Here is a 21,073-nt window from a genome sequence, read left to right on the forward strand (position 1 = left end):
CCTGTTATCTGATTATGCCTCTGAACAACATTTCTGAACAACATGCGCAGCCAGAGGTCTGTGTATAAAAAAGAGGCAGAAAAAATTCGCTATGGATAATCAGCAGAAGAGGAATCTAACTTTTCTCACCATCGGACTGATATTTATGCTGAGCGGCATCGAGTACGGTAGGTGGAATCTGACAGCTTTATGGATTGCACGACGTGAGATAAAAAGCTCATTAGATTAGAATCCGCATAGCATTTTGTCTGATATTTAATAGAAATATATGTTTTTGTGGGTAAACAAAGCTTGTTGTTTACACATCTTCCCTCTGTTTCCTCCTCCATCCTTCTGTGGTGGTCAGCCGTCATTCTGCCGACAATATGGAGGTATCTGCAGATTATGGAGGCCCCCCCCTACTTCCTGGGCCTGGGTCTGTCTGCCTTCAGTCTGAGCGGCCTGCTCACCGGCCCGCTTTTCGGATTGTGGTCCGACCGCAGCAAGACTACAAAGACCATCATCCTCTTCTCAAATCTATTTGAGATCGTCGGTGAGTAATAAAACACGAGACAAATCACATGATGACAGAGTCAGAACCTATGGTCAGAATTTAGGAGCTATTGGCATGACTTTAATGGTGTAAAGTAACTAAGTACATTTACTCAAGTACTGTACTAAAGTACAATTTTAAGGCACAGGTATTTCCACTTCCTGCTACTTTGTACTTCTACTCCAGAGGCAATCCATCTGACAGCTTTAGTTACTTTGAATATTATTAAAGGTCCCATGTCATGGCCATTTCTACTGATCATAATTCCATTGTTGAGGTCTACTAGAATAGATTTACATTGTTCAATGTTCCAAAATCACATTGGTTTTCTCATACAGCATCTCTGTATAGACACTCTCTGTCCTACACGCCTTGTTGGAGCTCCTGCGTGGGTGCCATGCTCGCTGCTCTGCCCTGTGGGGTTTGAGGAGCGGACAGTGTGAGGTGGATTACTGGTGTTGTTTCCTGGTTAAACACAGTGGGAAATCCACCTCACACTGTCCGCTCCGGGCGCCTTGCGGGGCGGAATCGTGAGCTCCGTAATGTCCCGCTAACATGGAACTTAGTCTATATCCAGCATCCAGTGAAACACAGCAGGAAATCCACCTCACATTGTCCGCTCCGGGGGCCTCGCGGGGCCTGAGCTGCTCAGGAGTCCGCCCTGGCAGAGGGTGTGCCTATTGTTCTATAGCTGTGTGCCAATTGGTCCAGACTTAGTGACGTCAATAGGCCCCGGAAGAAAAAAATGGAAAAAGACAAATCTGCAACAAGGCGTTCTGGGGCAGCATAGACACGTATTTTCTGTGTTAGAGTTTTACTCGCTACAGGGTGTACTTTGAGGGTTTGTGACTCTGCAGACCGTTTACATGCATACAAAGCTACATAACACACAAGGGGACGGGTAATAACCGGAAAAGCATGACATGGGACCTTAAATTATAATAAGAGCTATTAAACAACTAATAAACTATGATGTATTATTATAGATTTAAAGTAGCTCCACCTAAACTTTATTTACAGTAAAATAACCGAATGAAATGTTTTTTAGTTATTTTAGCCTTTTATGAAGTATACATTAAGGCTATGGGTTTGTTTAGATTATTTGGGAATACCTTGTTGCTTGTTTTTATGTCGTCACTATTTTTGTAATGTTCTATTTCTTAGTGATTTGTCAATAATTCACCTTTTAAATCTTTTATACATTTATGCAAATAACAAATGCCTATGAAAAAAAGGGAAAGAAATAGCTCAACTTTAATAGCTGAAACATTAATTCTATTAAAAACACATTAATTGTTCACTGATTATACTCAGTGTTAAAATATATGATTCTGAAATGGGCCATTCTATACAATGAGTGCCTTAACTTGTTTGTTTTTTAAGTATAAAAGTATAGTTTGATTCTAATAATACTTGTATTGGAGTACTTTCTCCATTGTGGTATTTCTAAAAACGAAAAATAGAGTACTTCGTCCGACTCTGCTTTTTACAAAAAACTATCAGCGGATCAAAAGGTAATTTGGCTTCATAACCTGGGTAAAAAACACCATTGCTATCTGTCCAATAGTGGTGTTTTTTTTTCAAAATGTCTTCACTCTGAATTTGCATTACTCAGCCTGATGATTTTTCTCCTCAGGTAACTTCTTGTATTTTCTTGGATACTCAAAATGGCTGTTGTTAGGCAGTCGGCTTGTAGCAGGTGACACAAACACACACACACACATGAAAGAAAACTGAAAGCATGTACAGTATCCATGGTATCAGCATGTGGAGGTGTAACACGAGGCCTCCCTCTCAGGTGTTGGTGCGGGAGCGGGCTCCTCCATCTTCAGTTTCCTGACTCGGAGCACGCGACCGGACGAGCGCGCCGGCATCTTCGCCGCCATCATGGCATGCCGACAAGCCGGCCTGCTTGTGGGTCAGTTTAATTTCACCCCCCCTCTGTCTTCTGAGAGATATCAGTCACTGGGGAGGATGTGCTATCTTCTTTGATGTTCACTTTCAACTCTGAGAAGGAGACTTTCAATAAAAATCACTAAGGTGGTGGACCCTGTCTCCACACATCCTCTGTTTCTAAAGTTTCTCCCCCTGTCTCTCCAGGACCGGCGTTCAACCTGTTCCTGCGGCTGTGTGATTTCAAACTGGGGCCCTTCGTTGTGAACAAATACACATCTCCTGGGGTAACAGCATCCTGATAATCAGGAATCTAATGGCGCATTTCCACTGCAGCGCGTAGCAAGGTTTAAGCGTGCCGTGCCAAACCCGGCCCGTTTATTTTTGCTTTTCCACTAGGGGTTGTTCCGGCTCAGGGCTACTTTTTCACCTTTTTTCTGGCCCTCCAAAATCGAGGTTCTTACCGGGCCAACAACCAGGCTGAATATGCTAAACTAGTGACGTAAACACTCTCGACTGCTGAATGGTCAGAGAGAATCGCTGGCAAGGGGGCTACAACTACAACAAAATGAACATATATTTTACCGTGATTTAATTGTAATACACGTTTCATCGACGTGTCATCACGTGTGTTTTACGCGCCGTTAAGCTCCAACGTTATCGGTACTGGAGACATTTAAAAAATACATGTCATATGTATTATTATGTATTATTATTATGCATCTGGACCCGGTGACAACATTACCTATTGACGCAGCAACCACTGTAAGTTATATTCTTGTTTAATTAGACTTCTCGGTTTCATTTATTCGACTCTGTATAATTGTTACTGTAGCTTAAACGGCTAAATCGCTTTTGAGAGATTTTAAATCTCAGATCTGCTCAGGCGAAAACTGCTTTACAGCTCTCAGCACTCAAGCCTGCATTATTAACATAGGCAGGGCCAGTCTATTGTCGCCCATCAGCTGTAGATAGTTAACTAATTAACTTCAGCTGTGAGAACTGAGCAATCAGGCGTCCATTTCGGGTAGCTCTTTCCTGGAGCGTCAGCTTCAGCGGCAGACAGGCTAAGACTGACAAAGACATTAGAGTCCTACAGGAGTAAGACTGACAAAGACATTAGAGTCCTACAGGAGTCACGAGGGAGGCAAAGAGGAGGCAAATCCTACTTTGATTGAGCTAAGTATCGTTGGTGTTTTTAATTTTTAATTTTGTTGTTTAGCCCCTCATGCTATAATCATGTGTATTTTCTCCATTCCTGTTCATGTGTCTTCTCGCAATTATCACTGGCCCCGTGTATCTCGTAATCGATATAACCGGCCTGCTCTCGTCTATCCCACGTGCTCCACTGAGATCCAACATCTAGCTTCAGGTGGCCTGTGGAACTGCCAGTCAGCTGTTCCTAAGGCTGACTTCATCTCTGGCTACACCTCCCTGCAGTCTCTGGATTTCCTTGCTCTCACTGAGACCTGGATTACTCCATCCAACACATCCACCCCAGCAGCTCTCTCCACTGCATATTCCTTCTCCCATACACCCAGACCCACTGGCAGAGGAGGTGGCACTGGTCTCCTGCTCTCTCCCAAATGGAGCTTTTCCATCTTCAAGCTACCTAACTTTACTCCTTCCACCTTTGAGTTCCATGCCGTCACAGTAACCCATCCTATACAGTTAACCATTGTTGTTCTCTACCGTCCACCAGGCGCCTTGGGGGACTTCTTGGAGGAATTAGATCATCTCCTCTCACACATCCCTGAAACTGGCCCTCCCGCTGTACGTCTCGGAGACTTCAACCTCCAGATGGGGAAGATAGACGAACTAACATCTCTGTTAACCGCCTTTGCTTTCTCACTCTCTCCGTCCCCACCGACTCATAAAGCTGGCAATGTCCTTGATCTCATATTCTCAAGGAACTGCGCTACTTCTAACCTCTCTGTAAACCCGCTCCACACATCCGATCACTTCTTCATTTCATTCTCTCTATCCCTTTCCAAACATAACAAACTAATCTCTTCCCATCCTACACTTGTCCGCCGTAACCTTCGCTCCCTCTCTCCCTCTACCTTTGCCTCGTCGGTGCTCTCAGCCCTCCCTTCCTCTGATTCGTTCCAACTACTGCCTCCAAACTCTGCTGCAGAAACTCTCCTCTCTACTCTCTCATCCACTCTGGACTCGCTCTGTCCTCTGACATCTCGGCAGGCTCGTCAGTCCCCTCCGGCTCCCTGGCTAAATGATGCACTGCGTGCTAATAGAACCGTCCTTAGGGCAGCAGAGCGGAAATGGTGGAAATCCAAACACCGTGACGACCTCCTAACCTATCAAGCTCTCCTCTCCTCTTTCTCTGCTTCGATCTCTCAGGCAAAAAGCACTTTCTTTCAAGATAAGATCCAATCTTCCTATTCCAATCCTAAAAAACTATTTTCCATCTTCTCCACCCTCTTGGACCCTCCAAAAGCTCCTCCCCCCCACCTCACTTCTGTCAAGCGACTTTGTTACCCACTTTGAAAAAAAGGTTAATGATATTCGCTCTTCTTTTTCTGACTCACCTTTACTCACCGCTGGGTCACCAGACCTTCCTTCCACCAACACACTAACCTCCTTTTCCCCTCTCTCTCCAAGTGAGGTTCTTACCCTCATTACCTCTGCCCGCCCTACCACCTGTCCTCTGGACCCTATCCCTTCAAACCTCCTTCAGACTATCGCTCCTGATATTCTACCGTTTCTCACCCATTTCATCAACACTTCTCTAACTTCTGGTCACTTTCCAAACAGTCTCAAGGAGGCAAGAGTAAACCCTCTCCTAAAGAAACCCACTCTCAACCCGTCTGATGTTATAAACTACAGGCCTGTCTCTCTCCTCCCGTTCCTGTCTAAATCACTTGAACGCGCTGTCTTTAAACAACTCTCCTGTTATCTCAATCAGAACAACCTTCTGGATCCGCACCAGTCTGGTTTCAAGGCAGGTCACTCCACAGAAACTGCTCTCATTGCTGTCACGGAGGAACTGCACACTGCCAAAACTGCATCCCTCTCCTCTGTCATCATCCTGTTGGACCTGTCTGCTGCATTCGACACGGTGAACCATCAGATCCTCCTTCGCACTCTCCAAAAACTTGGAGTTTCAGGCTCTGCACTTTCCCTCCTCACCTCATACCTGAAAGACCGTACCTACAGGGTGACTTGGAGAGGGTCTGAGTCCGACCCTTGTCAATTAACTACGGGGGTCCCTCAGGGCTCTGTTCTTGGTCCCCTCCTCTTCTCCTTGTACACAAACTCGCTCGGATCAGTCATTAGCCCGCATGGTTTTTCTTACCACTGCTACGCTGACGACACCCAATTAATTCTGTCCTTTCCCCGCTCAGAGACCCAGGTCGTCGCACGCATCTCTGCTTGTCTAGCTGACATCTCTCAGTGGATGTCTGCTCACCACCTCAAGCTCAACCTTGACAAGACTGAGCTGCTCTTCCTCCCGGGAAAAGATTGTCCAACTCTTGACCTGACAATCAACATCGGCACCTCAGTTGTTTCCCCGACTCAGACTGCAAGGAATCTGGGTGTGACCCTAGATAACAACCTGTCCTTCACTGCAAACATCGCTGCTACAACCCGCTGCTGCAGATACACGCTTTACAACATCAGGAAGATACGTCCCCAGCTGACTCAGAAAGCGACTCAGGTTCTGGTCCAGGCTCTCGTCATCTCACGCCTAGACTACTGCAACTTCCTCCTGGCTGGTCTACCTGCATGTGCCATCCGACCTCTGCAGCTCATCCAGAATGCAGCGGCTCGTCTGGTTTTCAACCTTCCTAAATTCTCCCACACCACTCCGCTCCTCCGCTCCCTTCACTGGCTTCCGGTAACTGCTAGAATCCACTTCAAGACACTGGTACTTGCTTACCGTGCTGCGAATGGATCTGGCCCTTCCTACATCCAGGACATGGTTAAACCGTACACCCCAGCGCGTGCACTACGCTCTGCATCAGCCAAACGACTCGTTGCGCCCTCGCTGCGAGGGGGACCCAAGTTCCCATCGGCGAAAACACGTGGGTTTGCTATCCTGGCTCCAAGATGGTGGAATGAGCTCCCCATTGACATCAGGACGGCAGATAGCTTGCACATCTTCCGGCGCAAACTGAAAACTCATCTCTTTCGACTCCACTTCGAGCGTTAGAACGATTAACGAAGCACTTTTATACTAATAAAGGACTGGCTTACCTAAAGCCAGTTGAGTAGCACTTGAAATGTTTGGCTCTATGAAACCTGATATACTTATATGATTCTGTTTTCTTCAAGGTTGTGTCTTCCTGGTCGAATGTACTTATTGTAAGTCGCTTTGGACAAAAGCGTCAGCTAAATGCAATGTAATGTAATGTAATGTAATTATTGCTACATAAACATTATATCGCAGTCTTAGTGTCGCCAACTCGTTTCTAATATGCAAAAAGACAAACAAATGCGTCTATGATGTATTTTCGATCTTTCCAATCCAGACGAGATCTCTCTCCCCCGTCTGTGTGCGAGGGGGCGGGGTAGTTTACACACACGCAGCTGCTACATGCAGCAATACACGGCGGGGATGGCGGAGAGAAGCTCTCCAAGGTGTGGTTAAATGTTACCCGTCTTGAGGTGGACAATGCTCGTTGCCAATAGTGCAATCAGAGTTTAGCATGTAAGGGCGGGAACACGAGCAATTTGTCTAAACATTTAGCAAAAGTGCACCACATTCAGACGGAGGAATGCACCGGGTTCGACTGTCTTTCTAGCAGCTCTGTAGCCCCATCCACGAGTAACGTTTCCACGTCAGCAACACACGGAGTTAACACAATTATACAAACATGGGTTAATGATTAGAGGTAACTGAGTTATTTATTTTGTTAAAGTTTCAGCTATTCTGTTTACAGTTCTGTTATCACATTATTTAATACCATTGTTGTTTCTTTTGATGTGAAATATTATTTATTTAATTTAAATAAAAAGCAATGTTAATTTTGTTCACAATTTGTTTAGTTAATTTATAATATATGTATTTTTTAATCAAGTATTCATCTTTATTGTCTTCATTGTTAGTTTCCACATGCCTAAAACAACCTCAAGCTACATCTAAAAGTTGATGGCTAAATAAGAGTCCGAATAGTCGATAGATTAATCGATTATCAAATTAGTCGTTTGTTGCAGCCCTATTTCACAATGATACCAAAGTAACAACATACTGATAATACCGGTTAGTAAAAACCATGAATTAATGCTTTGACAAGTCTGCAGACAGACGGCAGGCAAAAAACCTTTTAAAATGTGTGTTTTCTGAATGGAGATCGGCTAAGCTAACGCAGTATATGCTCCGACCGTCCACACTCACAACAACGGCCTACACAGACATAAATAAACCAGTGACTGTATTCGCCATGACACAGACAGTCTGTGGTTTGTACTTGTTTAACTTTTGTCTAGTTTCTGAACAGATATGAGGAGCTGTGAGCTCTGAGGGCTAAGAGCTAACGGCTGATGTTGGTTTTGTAGTTCGCATTGAAGATGACGTCACGGCTCCGCCTACACTGCGTTACTATAGTTACTGCCCCAGCTACTAAACTGTAATGGAAACGCAGCATAAAGTGAGCTTGGCCTACCAAGACCTAACTATACCGTACTAAGACGTGCAAGGCCCTGCAGTGGAAATGCGCCATAAGGTTCTCCGAAAGCCTCATGAATACAGAAACAACAGAAATAGACCTCTGCATTCTACCCTCCTACTGTCTCACATGTATTATATCTTCTTTCTTTGTTCTGCTCTGAGTAAGAAGAATACAAAACTCCCGCAGCGATACTCAGCCCCATAACAACTGGCATCGATCTATTTCCATCTCAGGAGCCTTTGAATAAAACACCTGTAGGACGGATGAGGCTTAAATGAGATAAAACAAAGCTCCTTCGACTACTTCAATTTTCCCACATAATTTGACACAGCACGACACGTCTCTTCATTGCACTGTGCCAGGGTTGCTTTATATTTTGAATTCTCTCCTCCACATGTCAAATACTTTAGCTTTCCTCATAGTGTTTTAGGATTTTGATGTTGTAAAAAGCAGCGGAGTAGCAAGGTTGGGGGCAGGGGGCTTCTGGATCTCCTGCTTAAATGATCTCTCAAAAGTAGGCCTAATGAAGTTTTTACGTTTTTAATATACCCTACACTTTGTGTTATTTCCCTCTTGGATTTTCAGGTGTAGCCTACAATAGTTACTTAGACAATTTCCCCTCTTTACGACATCTTCAGTGCCCAAAGTCCCAAAATGTACGATCATTTGACTTTATGGTGCCATATCAACCCAGTCTCACGGCATTTCGTGTTATAGTCATGACATTTATTTAATCTATTGATCAACACGATTTTTGCATTTTTTTCGTGTCACACAGAAGGATTTTAAAAGCAATATATTTATATTGGTAGTATGTTTCGTGCCTGCACCACGTCTTTTTGTCCAGTCGGGTCTTGGAAGACTGGAAGCTGTGTGGTTCATAAAAACTGTTCTTACTCAATATCTTACCCTAAGCCTAACCCTTTTATTTTAAATAGTATAATGTCAGAGTTTTTTTGCCATCCGCGAGGAAAATAAATGGGGCTCAGAGCCTCAGAATACTGAAATCTAGATTTTTTCAAATCTCTTTTTCCTTCTAATTTGTTATTATTTACATTGCTTTTAAAATCGTTCTGTGTGACATGAAAAAAATGGGGAAATCGTGAACACGAATCAATAGATTCATTTTGTGACTATAACACGAAATGCCGTGAGACTGTGTTGGCCATATACACCAGTCATTTGTTTTGGTCTGCATTGTCTCAATTTAATTCCTTTATCAACAGCAAAATATGCTACCTGCGTTAGATTTTACGTATATCTCTTTTCACGACCTAGCCAATCTCAGTTGGAGAGTTAGTTAGCACAACACATTATTTATTAGCCTGAGCCTATTCAATTAAATATTATATGAAATTAAAACTCTATGCCTGAAATCAGTCGCAGTACTTGAGATCTTTAAGCACTGTAGCTAACCCAGCTAGCATTAAAAACAAATTATTTGAGGCGGGACATTTTTTATTATTTAATGCGTTTTTTCCAAAATCTCACATTAACACCTATGTGCTCCTGAGGTTGAACTATTTTAAAATGAATTTCCATAAAAGAAACATTACATTTAAGCATCCGGTACGATTGCCATGGGTGGGTTGTTATCTTCCGTGTGACATGTTTTATTTTGTCCTGTCATTTAGTTAGCAAGCTTTAACTTGTCAGCTAGTTATAGTCCATGAGCTAACTAGCTTCCATGAGCTAACTAGCTTCTATGAGCTAACTAGCTTCTATGAGCTAACAAGGTTATGGACTATTGACGTGTTTGTTCACAAGTAGTGCTAGTTACTAGGATATATTTTCAGAACAGCAATCAAAACATTGGATGAAATCTCATAATGAGAAATAGGGTTTTTGTCCTTGACAATAGTAACATCAGACATTTTTGGCCTCATTTTAAGTGGCTGGTATGGAAAAGGAGAATGGAGTCATCTTTTTCTCCTTTGCAAATATGTTTTTTTCTAAACTGATTTACAGATTCTTAGGTATTTAATTAAGATAAACATATGTGTTATCATTCTAAGGACCTTAACCCTTAGTGTTTACAATGTCTTGCATTGTTTTAGTATATGGGGTTAAAGCAATGATATAAGAACATTCTTGTTTCCCCCCTTGTTTGCTCTCAGATCTTCATGTGCCTGTTGTGGGTGCTGCTTCAGTTTGTGGTCATGGCTATGTACTGGGATGTACCACCCCTCAGCTCAGAGGGGGATGCAGTGATGCTGGAGATAAAACGAGAGGAGAATGATGAGGAGGAGGTGCCGCTAATGGGCTCCGACGATGAGCCGGTCCACACCTACAGAGCTGTCAACTCCGACCAATCCGATGCCTCTGCCTCTTCTGACATGCAGCCTGTCCACGGCCCCTTGTCGGCCCCCAACCCCTTCAAGAACTTCAGCGCCAGCAGAGGTGAGCCAGCAGGTTTGACTGCCCGTTCCCAGCAATGACTGTCAGCCTTCCTCTGCCCTATTTGTGGGGCTCAGGTATGAAGGGGTGTCACTGCCAATGCACATGTTTCAAATCAGCTCCATTGATTGTCTTTCACACACACATACTTGCACACACTTTCCATTCTCCAAGTCTCTCTATGGAATTCTGTGTGGCATGTCAGATCAGATTCCCACTGCATTGATTGGAGCTGTGTGTGTGTGTGTGTGTGTGTGTGTGTGTGTGTGTGTGTGTCCTTTCTGTCAGAGTGTACATGCATATGTATGATGAGTGGTGTCCTTCTGGATTAGTGTCATAGCAAGTTTACATGCAAGCAGTGATCGTGTGCCGCTATTGATTCACTGTTCATGTACTTTGTCAGTCCGTGTATGTGTGGGTGTGTGTGTGTGTGTGTATGTTTGTGTGTGTGTGTGTGTGTGTGTGTGTGTGTGTGTGTGTGTGTGTGTGTGTGTGTGTGTGTCAAGGCTTCAAATTGATTCCCTGACTCTTTGAAGATGTGGCAAAGGCATGGATAGCAGACTTCCTTTTTTATTGACAGGCTTGCTGTGGTTGACTTGTGGATGAAATGGAGACAGAATTGGTAATGTGGCCAACATTCTTCTTATCGATTTATTTTTGATTTGAAGAGAACTGGAAGATGTGTGCCTGTTAGCCGTTACAGTCTATCCCTCTTGAATTATTGATCTTCCTCGTCCTTTTGTGTAATATAGCAGGATCTTTGAAATTCAGACTGATCTTTCACATTATTTTTATTTCTGTGGGAGTTAATGCCAACAACATGAGTAAAACATTTCTTACTTTGGAAAAAGGAATACATGTAGCTTGAATAAGTATTATAACAGTGACTAATGTTTCGAAGACAGGGTTAAATATTTTGTTTGCTTTACAGTTCAGATCAAAATAAAGGCTGGGTTCAAAGATGGGTGTGGTCCAAACAAACGAGCTGGAACTATGTGCTAGGAAGTAAGGAAGGGTCCAGGCCCGAATTCGTGTCACGGCTTCTGTGATCCAAGATGGTCCTAGTTCCTCACCAAATTATCCTCAGAGGTATTCTCCTCTCAAAAACCAACATACACAGCAAGTACAACATGTTAGAAAACACAGAGTAAAGCAGTTTAACGATAGTTCGGAAAAACCTAATATCTCTGAATCTGCTGTGGATATTTGAAAATCCTACATCTTTGTACACATGCAATAATACATCCATTAAAAGCCTTTTGAATAACCACTCCACTGGTTACAAGATTGTTTAGAAGTCTAGGAAAACATTTACCCTATACTTCTCCCTTGATTGATCATCTCAGAATTAGTTTTCCTGATGAGATTAGGGCTTCTGCTTGGAGTTTTTAACCCTAACCCTACAGCATGATGTTCAATTAGTATATCATGGTCAAAGTAAGAGTGAAATAGCCAATAAAGCGGAGTATGATTTTTGGTGGGGCTACCTTGTGATTGACAGCTCGCTAACTGTCACGGAGGTGATCTCTGGGCCCATAGATCTCGGCCTCCGTTACGGGTTGTATTATAGCTTCATTGTGGTTGATTGTGTTCACCTGGTGCCCTGTGTTGTCTCCTCCCCCCCTCACCTGTGTCTTGTTAGGCTGTGTTAATTAGTGTGTGTGTATTTAGGCTCTGTTTCCCTCTGTCAGTGGAGAGAGAGGTAGTGTGTGTGAGATCCTTGTGGCTGCTGACTGTGTTCAGGTGGACAGCAATTGAGGCTGTGAATCATGTGCCTATGATTTGAATAAATGCCCACACCGGGTTGTATTTGGACGTTCTGCCTCTGCCTCCTTGCTTGGTCGGGCCGCTCAATTGTCGGCTTCACACTAACACACAGTGTTGAACGTGTTTTGGTCTTACAACTTCAATCCTTTCGCAATATAGTTTCAGTTTTGAAAGTTAATGGTAACATTTTAGTTGCCCAAATAGGTCTTGTTCAGCGTTCAGTTGTACTTAGCTCGAACATATCAGCAAATGATCAACTGGTTCCAAAAAAGCAAGATGGCGACAACAAAAAAAGCCCAAACTCAAGGCTTAAAACTGAGTCCATAAAGGAGAAATGTCTTGGTTAACATCCCCACACACACACACACACACCACACACACACACACACACACACACACACACACACACACACACACACACACACACACACACACACACACACACACACACACACACACACACACACACACACACACACACACACACACACACACATATATTTATTTGAGTGAATACATTATTCACAGTTTAATTTAAAAAAAAAAGTTATGTTTTGTGATAATTGTTTCTGCCGTACCGAAAACGTACCAAACCGAACCGTGACCTAAAAACCGAGGTACGTACCGAACCGAAATGTTTGTGAACCGTTACACCTCTACCATGTATACATCACTTCAGGGGACATTATATTGACTTACATGCATTTACTGGAGACTTATCCTAAGCTTAACCATAAGCAACACATGCCTAACCCTTACCCTTACCCTAACCCTAAACCTAACCAAGTCTTCACCCTAAAATTAATGATTCCCCTTATGGGGACCTCCAATTTGTCCCCATAAGGGAGGCGAGTCCCCACACGTGACTGTGTAAACAGATGTAGGTCCCCACAAGTATAGTAATGCTAGGCCACACACACACACACACACACACACACACACACACACACACACACACACACACACACACACACACACACACACACACACACACACACACACACACACACACAAATACAGTCAAATTACATTTGAACACATGTAGTGCATACTGTATTTTATGCAGTATAGTAAGAGACAGAACAGAGAGTACTCAGCCATAGTAGACCACACTCTGTAGTATCAAGCCATTCATCCCGCCATCTGGCACGTACTTCCAAATTTAGCAGCCCAGCTCATTTGTCCTCCTATCCAAGTCCATAAGGGAGTTTGGGTTCCAGGAAAAGCTGGGATCATAATTTGGAATTCATAAAACAAAATATCTCATGTTATGAAGTTTTGGGGCTTTGAAAAATAGCAGAACTCTTACTTATCTCTAGAAAAAAGGATGGCATGACTGAAAGACTCATCACAACTTCAGTCTTAAGATTACTTTGAGATTAATACGTTTTTCTTTTTTCTTTAAACTTCTTTATCTCAACCGAACTTGCCATTCGAAACTTTCAGTTCCACGGCACCACTTGATCTTCTTTTATGATTTTCTCTCGCTCTTTCTCTCCAGAGTTCCTGAGAGAGGAGGTGGTTGTTCTCCTCACGGCTCAGTTCATCACTCTCTTCAATCAGACAGCGCTGGAGGTGAGAGCAGCTACCGTTGAGATCCATCAGCCGGGGTTTCCAAGCATTTCACACAGTGTCACACTATTTTACCCTGAGTTTCATCCAAACTGCATCAATCTGAGCCTTACCTTGAAAGACCTGCGCCAGGAAATAAAATCAAGTATCGCTTAGTGCTCAAAGTAGAAGTGATGTAAGTGAGTGTACATAATCAGCCTCTATGTCCCAGACGTAAACCATGAAGAGGTCTTTTTCTCCTCTCATTAAACCGTGGCCACATTAGTCACAGTGCTGACCCGGATTATACATCGATTTCAATATCAAAACAGAACAAATCTTCAGATCTGGACTGAATGAAGCTGTTTGAAGGACCTAATAGTAAGGGTGGGGCAGAATACATTGGTTTATGTAAGAATCAAGATTTGTATCTTCCAAGATGATAAGACATTTTTTTATTGAAAACTATTTAGAAAAATAAACAATATATTTTACATCTTTTATTTTATTAGAAAAACAGATGAGTAAGTATACGTCAATTTGACAAATTCAAATGTAATTAATATTACCTTTTGTATACGGCTTTAAATGAAATCAATCGGGCCAGCTTTGTTGTGATTTGTCAATAAATTATGTTATTAATAATAATAATTATTAATGTGCGCTAGCCAATAGAATCGCAAGTGTTATGCAGTGATGTCATTACGTTAGGGAAGTAAATAAAGGAGTCCAATGGAGGTGTTTCAGGCAGATGGGAGTGTGTGGGAGAGAAACTCCCTCTGGAGGGAACAGAGGGATTTTAGCTTTTGTAGACAATTTGGATGCATAAAAACTTATATAAAAACTTCAGGAAAGGGAAACCCCCAAAAAGCAAAATAGGGCCTCTTTAAATCGTGACCCAGAGAAATGAAATTAGAATTGTGAGATAGCAAAATATCCACACCTCTGATTAAAAGATGCTAGATTCAGCTGTTTTAAAAACATCCTCCTCTTAAATAAATCCCTTTGTCCTCCCCCCCCAGACCATGGTGACTCCTCTGACGCAGCGCCACTTCAGCTTCGGCGAGCTGGGCAACAGCCTGATGTACGGCCTGTGCGGGGTGGAGGTCATCCTGGGCTTCTTCTTTGTGCGCTGGCTGAGCCGTAGGGTGGAGGACCGCGCCGTGCTGGGCCTGGGTCTCATCATCTGCTGCACCGCCTGCATCTGGTGCCTCGTCTTCCTCTGCGACCCCCGAGGTGCTCACCTGTCCAGGAACACATACAAACAGCAATAGAGAGGCCTTTAAAAAAAAAAGACCCCGTGTTCTGTGCCAAATCCTTTTCTGTGAGGCTGTTGTTGGGGTGTGCAGCGCAGAGGAGACATATCTGCTTACACACTGGCTGAATTGAATGTGCTCTGTAAATGATATCATTCAGCAGGAGATCACAGACACACAGATCCTGTATGCTGGCCTGTTGCAGCTCGTCATTTTTATCCCTCTGATTACAAGTGACAGGTGCTGCAGCCGGGGAGTCCGTATAAAAGGATTACAGTAATCTAATTAGACAAAAATGCTATTTCTTAAAGCATACCGTACTTTTGTTTGCCATTTGTTACAGTAAGTTACCAACGTCGGCAGACACCTGAAGAAAAACACATTTTCTCGTGACTGGCTTTTGGTGAAATTGCGTTTTGATTATAATATTGCAGACTCCTCAGATCGTGCATAGACATCCAACAGTCTGAGTGGGCACACGCTCACACCAACATGTGCACATTGCAGAGCAGCAGAGAACAAATATCTGGTGGCTGCCAGCTTGGCAGTGGTTTAGTTCTCAGATAGAGCTATCTGTGCTGGTGCCAGCCCACTGGTGGAAGGAGCTTAAAACCCCAGAGAAGGGATGGAATTCATCTGACACACACTTTGAATCCATATAACCGTATATTAGGCAACACAAATATTATAGTTTGATAGAAAGTGATGTCAACGTTAACGCTTGCGATAAATATTGAAACCTTAGCTTAGAGAGATTAACATTAACAGGGTTTTGAATATTTCTCAATTATTAGCATGAGGTCAGATGATTTTCCTGCAGTTAGCTAAAGCATCTAAAGAGCCGCTGTGTTAGCACTGTGTATAATATTTGTTTCCTTACACTGCCCTGCAATTCCCTGTAACACCTGCGCTTGAATTTTTGGAAGAAGGTAGGGTCAAAATTGTGAATTTTGTAGGCGTTTCCAGGTTGTTTTTGTTCAGGGGTAACACAGCGGATTTGTCAATGCTTAAGCCAAGTGATCCCATTAAGAGTAAATAGAAAGTAAAGAAGAGCAGGATTTTTGGGGGGGATACCTTGTAGTTGACAGATCGTGTGGGTTGGCGATCTGTCAATAAAAAGGTATTTTTGTCTTACAACTTTTACTCTTTCACAATGCATTTTCAAATGAAGTCAACATTTTGGCTGCCTATCAACTATTGAATCTCTGGTTCCAAAAAAACAAGATGGCAACAGCAAAAAAAAAGACTGAAGGCTTTCAAACCGTATTCCCAAAACCAAAGTGGTGACGACTGATTTAGAATTATATACATCTGTAACAATTTACATTCCTGAATAGAACGTGCAAATATACTACATTAAAATACAGGCATACAGTACTTCACATGTGAAAAAGGATGTAGTGCATATTGTGTATGGATTATGAACTACACTCCTACCCTGTAGCCAAGTGTTGAAAAGTTATCTAACTTCATGCCAATAATTCAGAAATCATCCACACTAGGCTGAGATTTTAAAATAAAGTAAAAAAACCTGTAATTGTTGTTTACGGATGTCCAATAGTCTCCAGTCAGTGCCAAATTAAATTGCCATTTCAATTAATGGTAAACATCCGTTCTGGAATTAGAGGAAGTTGAGGTCAAATTAAGTAAAGTGATTCATTTAGGTGAATGTTTTTCAAATAAGGTTTCCATATTGCTAGTGTGAACGCGTTAACATTGACAGCCCTACATTTATTAAATAGAGATTGACTGCTATATTCATTTCTGTATGTAAAAGTTGGTGTTTGCAGTCTGTAAATATAATTGTTTAATGACATGTTCCCTATAATACGGGGCTACTATCAAGTAATTGCAGGGTACATCTCTGTCAGGTGGATATGAGTGGGAGCTGACGGCCTTCATCATCGGGGTCTTCCTCCAGCTGCTGGGGCTTCCCTTCGTGGCCGTGTCTCAGGTGTCGCTCTTCTCCAAAGTCACCGCAGAGAAAACACAAGGTTGGCTCTTTTTTACCGCTTCACAATTCAGCATATTAGATCAACAGATTGCTGCTCAGCATATGTAATGCAAAGAAACACTTATACATATTTTTTTGTGTGACGCTCACCACAGGATTCAGCCAAGGTGTGAGGCGCTCAGTGGGGGGCCTAGCCACCATCCTGGGGCCTCTGTGGGCGGGGGGGCTGACCAACAATTTGTACGTAATGCTGGGCATGATGCTAGCTCTCCTCATCATGATCACAGTAAGTACAACACAGACCATTTGACTTTTAAAAGCATCAGAAAGTTGGTAACATGAGGAGTTAAAAGATACATTTCTCGCCAAGAGTCACATAAGAAGATTGACAACCCTCTTATGTCTTTACAGTAATTATGACGCTGGAGCGAACAGCTAGTTAGCTTAGCTTAGCAAGGCTGGAAACATGGGTTAACAGATAGCTTGGTTCTTTCCAAAGTTCAAGTTTTAAACATGGACGTTTAAAGACAACTGGATACAGTAACAGCAAGGATATTGAAACCAATTTGACATGGTGGCCAACTGTGAGGTCATAACTTTGAGGTCCGTAAACAAAAATGTTTTACTTGAATGGTGAAAGTGACATTATGAAGATAATGAACTTCCCACTGTAAAATATTAACAATGGTATTGTCTCTGTGATGCCACCTGTAGGAGCCATTTTATGGGTGTTGTTGGTGTCTCAGTTTACTTTATTTATATTTACTGCAATATTATTTTGGACACTTGGTGGCGGGGGTTAGCTGCACTGGGTGTATAAAAGAGGTCATAGCATAGGTGACCGGAGAGGACGAGGACACAGGAGGAAGAGCACACCGATTCCACCAGCCCGGCAAATGCTCAATACCACAACCTTTAACCTTGGTATGTAAAGCAAAAATAAACATCATTCTAAACTGCAGCAAAAGACTGGATAACCATCTGTTTGTGTCTGCGTCTGGTTCACTCTAAACCCTCCTGTGTAATGGCAAAGGATATAGGACATTGGAACATTACAATTGCCATTACACCACCAATTGGTTCCTGATCTGAATCATTTTATTCTTGGCAGTTTAACTTTTTTGGCTTCATGCGCCACTGAGCAACTGTCACACTGTATCTAGTTCTCTCAATCTATTCTATTGTGTTTGCTCTTTAATAACTACATGTAATGTTTGTTTAATGTCATTTTATATTGCCTGTGTATGCTTTGATGCTTTTATTATTTTTTTGCAAAGCACTTTGAATTACCTTGTTCTTGAATTGTACTTTATACATCTTTAAGTAAATTAGTGAGCTTTTAGAGGTCCTTTTTACATTATTTATTCTGTTTTCCTCTCTATCCAGTCTTTAAACTAAGGGGCTCCTGACTGTAGCTTCTTATTTAAAAATCCATCTACAGAACCAGCACATCTAAATCTCACTAAATAACAAGTCATATTTTGTTCATGCCATACAAATAACAAAGTGTAAAAATGTCAGTTTGTCGCAAGGCAAGGCAAGGCAAGGCAAGGCAAGGCAAGGCAAGGCAAGGCAAGGCAAGGCAAGGCAAGGCAAGGCAAGGCAAGGCAAGGCAAGGCAAGGCAAGGCAAGGCAAGGCAAGGCAAGGCAAGGCAAGGCAAGGCAAGGCAAGGCAAGGCAAGGCAAGGCAAGGCAAGGCAAGGCAAGGCAAGGCAAGGCAAGGCAAGGCAAGGCAAGGCAAGGCAAGGCAAGGCAAGGCAAGGCAAGGCAAGGCAAGGCAAGGCAAGGCAAGGCAAGGCAAGCAAGGCAAGGCAAGGCAAGGCAAGGCAAGGCAAGGCAAGGCAAGGCAAGGCAAGGCAAGGCAAGGCAAGGCAAGGCAAGGCAAGGCAATTCAAAGTGCTTTACAAAAAATGAAAGACATTAAGAAAATGGCATTTAAAATCAGTCATTAAAAAGAAAAGCTAATAAAATAAACATTAAAAGAAAAAATACATGGATAAAAGTTACAGTGCAGTCTAAGATATAAATAGTTCAATTAAACATTAAAAGAAAAAGTACATGGATAAAAGTTACAGTGCAGTCTAAGATATGAATAGTTCAATTAAACATTAAAAGTACATGGATAAAAGTTACAGTGCAGTCTAAGATATGAATAGTTCAATTAAAAGCAGCGACAAAAAGAAAAGTCTTCAGCCTGGATTTAAAAGTAGTCAGAGTTGCAGCGGACCTGCAGGTTTCTGGGAGTTTGTTCCAGATATTTGGAGCATAATAACTGAACGCTGCTTTACCATGTTTAGTTCTGACTCTGGGGACAGAAAGCTGACCAGTCCCTGAAGACCTGAGAGATCTGGATGGTTCATAATTTAGCAGGAGGTCAGAAATGTATTTTGGGCCTAAACCATTCAGAGCTTTATAAACCAGCAGCAGTATTTTGAAATATATTCTTTGACACACAGGAAGCCAGTGTAAAGACTTCAGAACAGGAGTGATGTGATCCACTTTCTTAGTGTTAGTGAGGACTCGAGCAGCAGCGTTCTGAATTAGCTGCAGCTTCCTAATAGATTTTTTAGTGAGACCTGTGAAGACACCATTACAGTAGTCCAGTCTACTGAAGATAAAAGCATGGACAAGTTTTTCCAAATCCTGCTGTGACATTAGTCTTTTAATCCTAGATATATTCTTTAGGTGATAGTAGGCTGATTTAGTAACTGTTTTAATGTGACTGTTGAAACTCAGGTCAGAGTCCATGACTACACCTAGATTTCTGGCTTTATCTGTTAAAGCCAGCACTCTGCTTATTACTAACTCATGACTCGGTGCTCTGTATTCTCTAAAGCCATCTCACTGTGTGCATTTCTCAGGTAATGACAGTGCTGTCCTACGACCGGCTGACTGAGCCCAGGGCGGTGCAGAGCGCCCAGAGCTGTGACAGCGGAGGAGCTGCAGACAGACAGACGGACTGAAACTCTGCAGAGGGAACTGTATGAATGTGGAATAAATATACATACCTTACACAGCCTGCATGCCATAGAGGAGAGCACACCACTTAAACGTTGTATATGCTTTGCACAATCTCTCTGTTGTCGCATTTGATTAGAATCTACCTTTGCACGTATATAACCATCAAACTATTAATTATACTTTACACAAGGGGGCACCATTGCTCTCATATTGAATATTCAGAGGGGTAATTGAAGATGAAAGCTTATTTTTTAAACTGAACTATTTATATTGATGAAAAGATAAGAGAGCAGCTTTTTTTCCCTTGTGACCCATGTAGGCCTACTGAGTTTTCATTTCTTGTCTTCCTCTAAAAAATGTTTAGATCTAAATCTAGTTGAAAATGAAACGGTTGACACAATGGGTGCAGGAGTAGAGTTGTCAACATCTAAGCAGCTCCATGTCAGTGCAGCTGATAGAAGAAGAGGGTCGAAGAAAGTGAAGCGCTATTTATTTGACGTATTGGAGGAACGTTTCTAGTGTTCATGCAGAGCCTTGAATAAAGCGGATATATGTTATCTGTGCAAATGAGGAGCTCCTGAATTAAAACCAAATTTAAGAAATGCTCGTTAATTAGCTATATCTATCGTTAGTTTTACTATGGGGGGAATTAAAGTTTAATTGCCTGTAGGCCCTATTCATAATTCAGAACATGACAAGGTGTGACTTGTGTATAGTCAGCTGTTCTTGCCTATATCCTCCTCTAAGATGTGCTGTATACTACACATCTCACCTGATTGGAGCGTGCTGTAAGCAACATCAAGTCATTGTACATTCCCTTTGTACCAATGAGCATGCGTTTGGCCAATCTCTGTGTTTTTGCATAATTGCAGATAAGGCTCCGTAACCTTTTCCCGTTTTCTACACTCAGCATGTGATGTTTGGCTTTCCAGAGGCTTTTCGCCTGAAATGGAAATGTTAATCTTTGGGACTCAAGGACATAATATATATAAGTACTTTCATGCCCTGATCAGCGTATTCAGGTACTTGACATTTTAAGGGAGATAAGGGGTGCAAAAAAATCAGGTCAAGCTTGAATTTACTCTCTTTTAAATAGCTTGTTCTTTTTCAGCATGATTCCTGATGCTCTGTG

The 21,073-nt window shown here is 42.4% G+C and overlaps 1 protein-coding gene across 1 annotated transcript; it reads left to right on the plus strand.

Annotated features, from left to right (window-relative positions):
* Nucleotides 1-87: 87 nt before the first annotated feature.
* mfsd8l2 (major facilitator superfamily domain containing 8-like 2) lies at nt 88-19,943 on the plus strand. Its single transcript, XM_034215472.1, has 11 exons — nt 88-167; nt 347-532; nt 2,169-2,231; nt 2,331-2,450; nt 2,633-2,712; nt 10,173-10,455; nt 13,721-13,794; nt 14,793-15,006; nt 16,898-17,020; nt 17,136-17,266; nt 19,842-19,943. The coding sequence occupies exons 1-11, from the start codon at nt 92-94 to the stop codon at nt 19,941-19,943; spliced, it is 1,452 nt and encodes a 483-aa protein (XP_034071363.1). The 5' UTR covers nt 88-91.
* The last annotated feature ends 1,130 nt before the right edge of the window (nt 19,944-21,073 follow it).

The sequence above is a fragment of the Gymnodraco acuticeps genome, unplaced genomic scaffold (genome assembly GCF_902827175.1).
Source record: "Gymnodraco acuticeps unplaced genomic scaffold, fGymAcu1.1, whole genome shotgun sequence".
NCBI lineage: Eukaryota > Metazoa > Chordata > Actinopteri > Perciformes > Bathydraconidae > Gymnodraco > Gymnodraco acuticeps.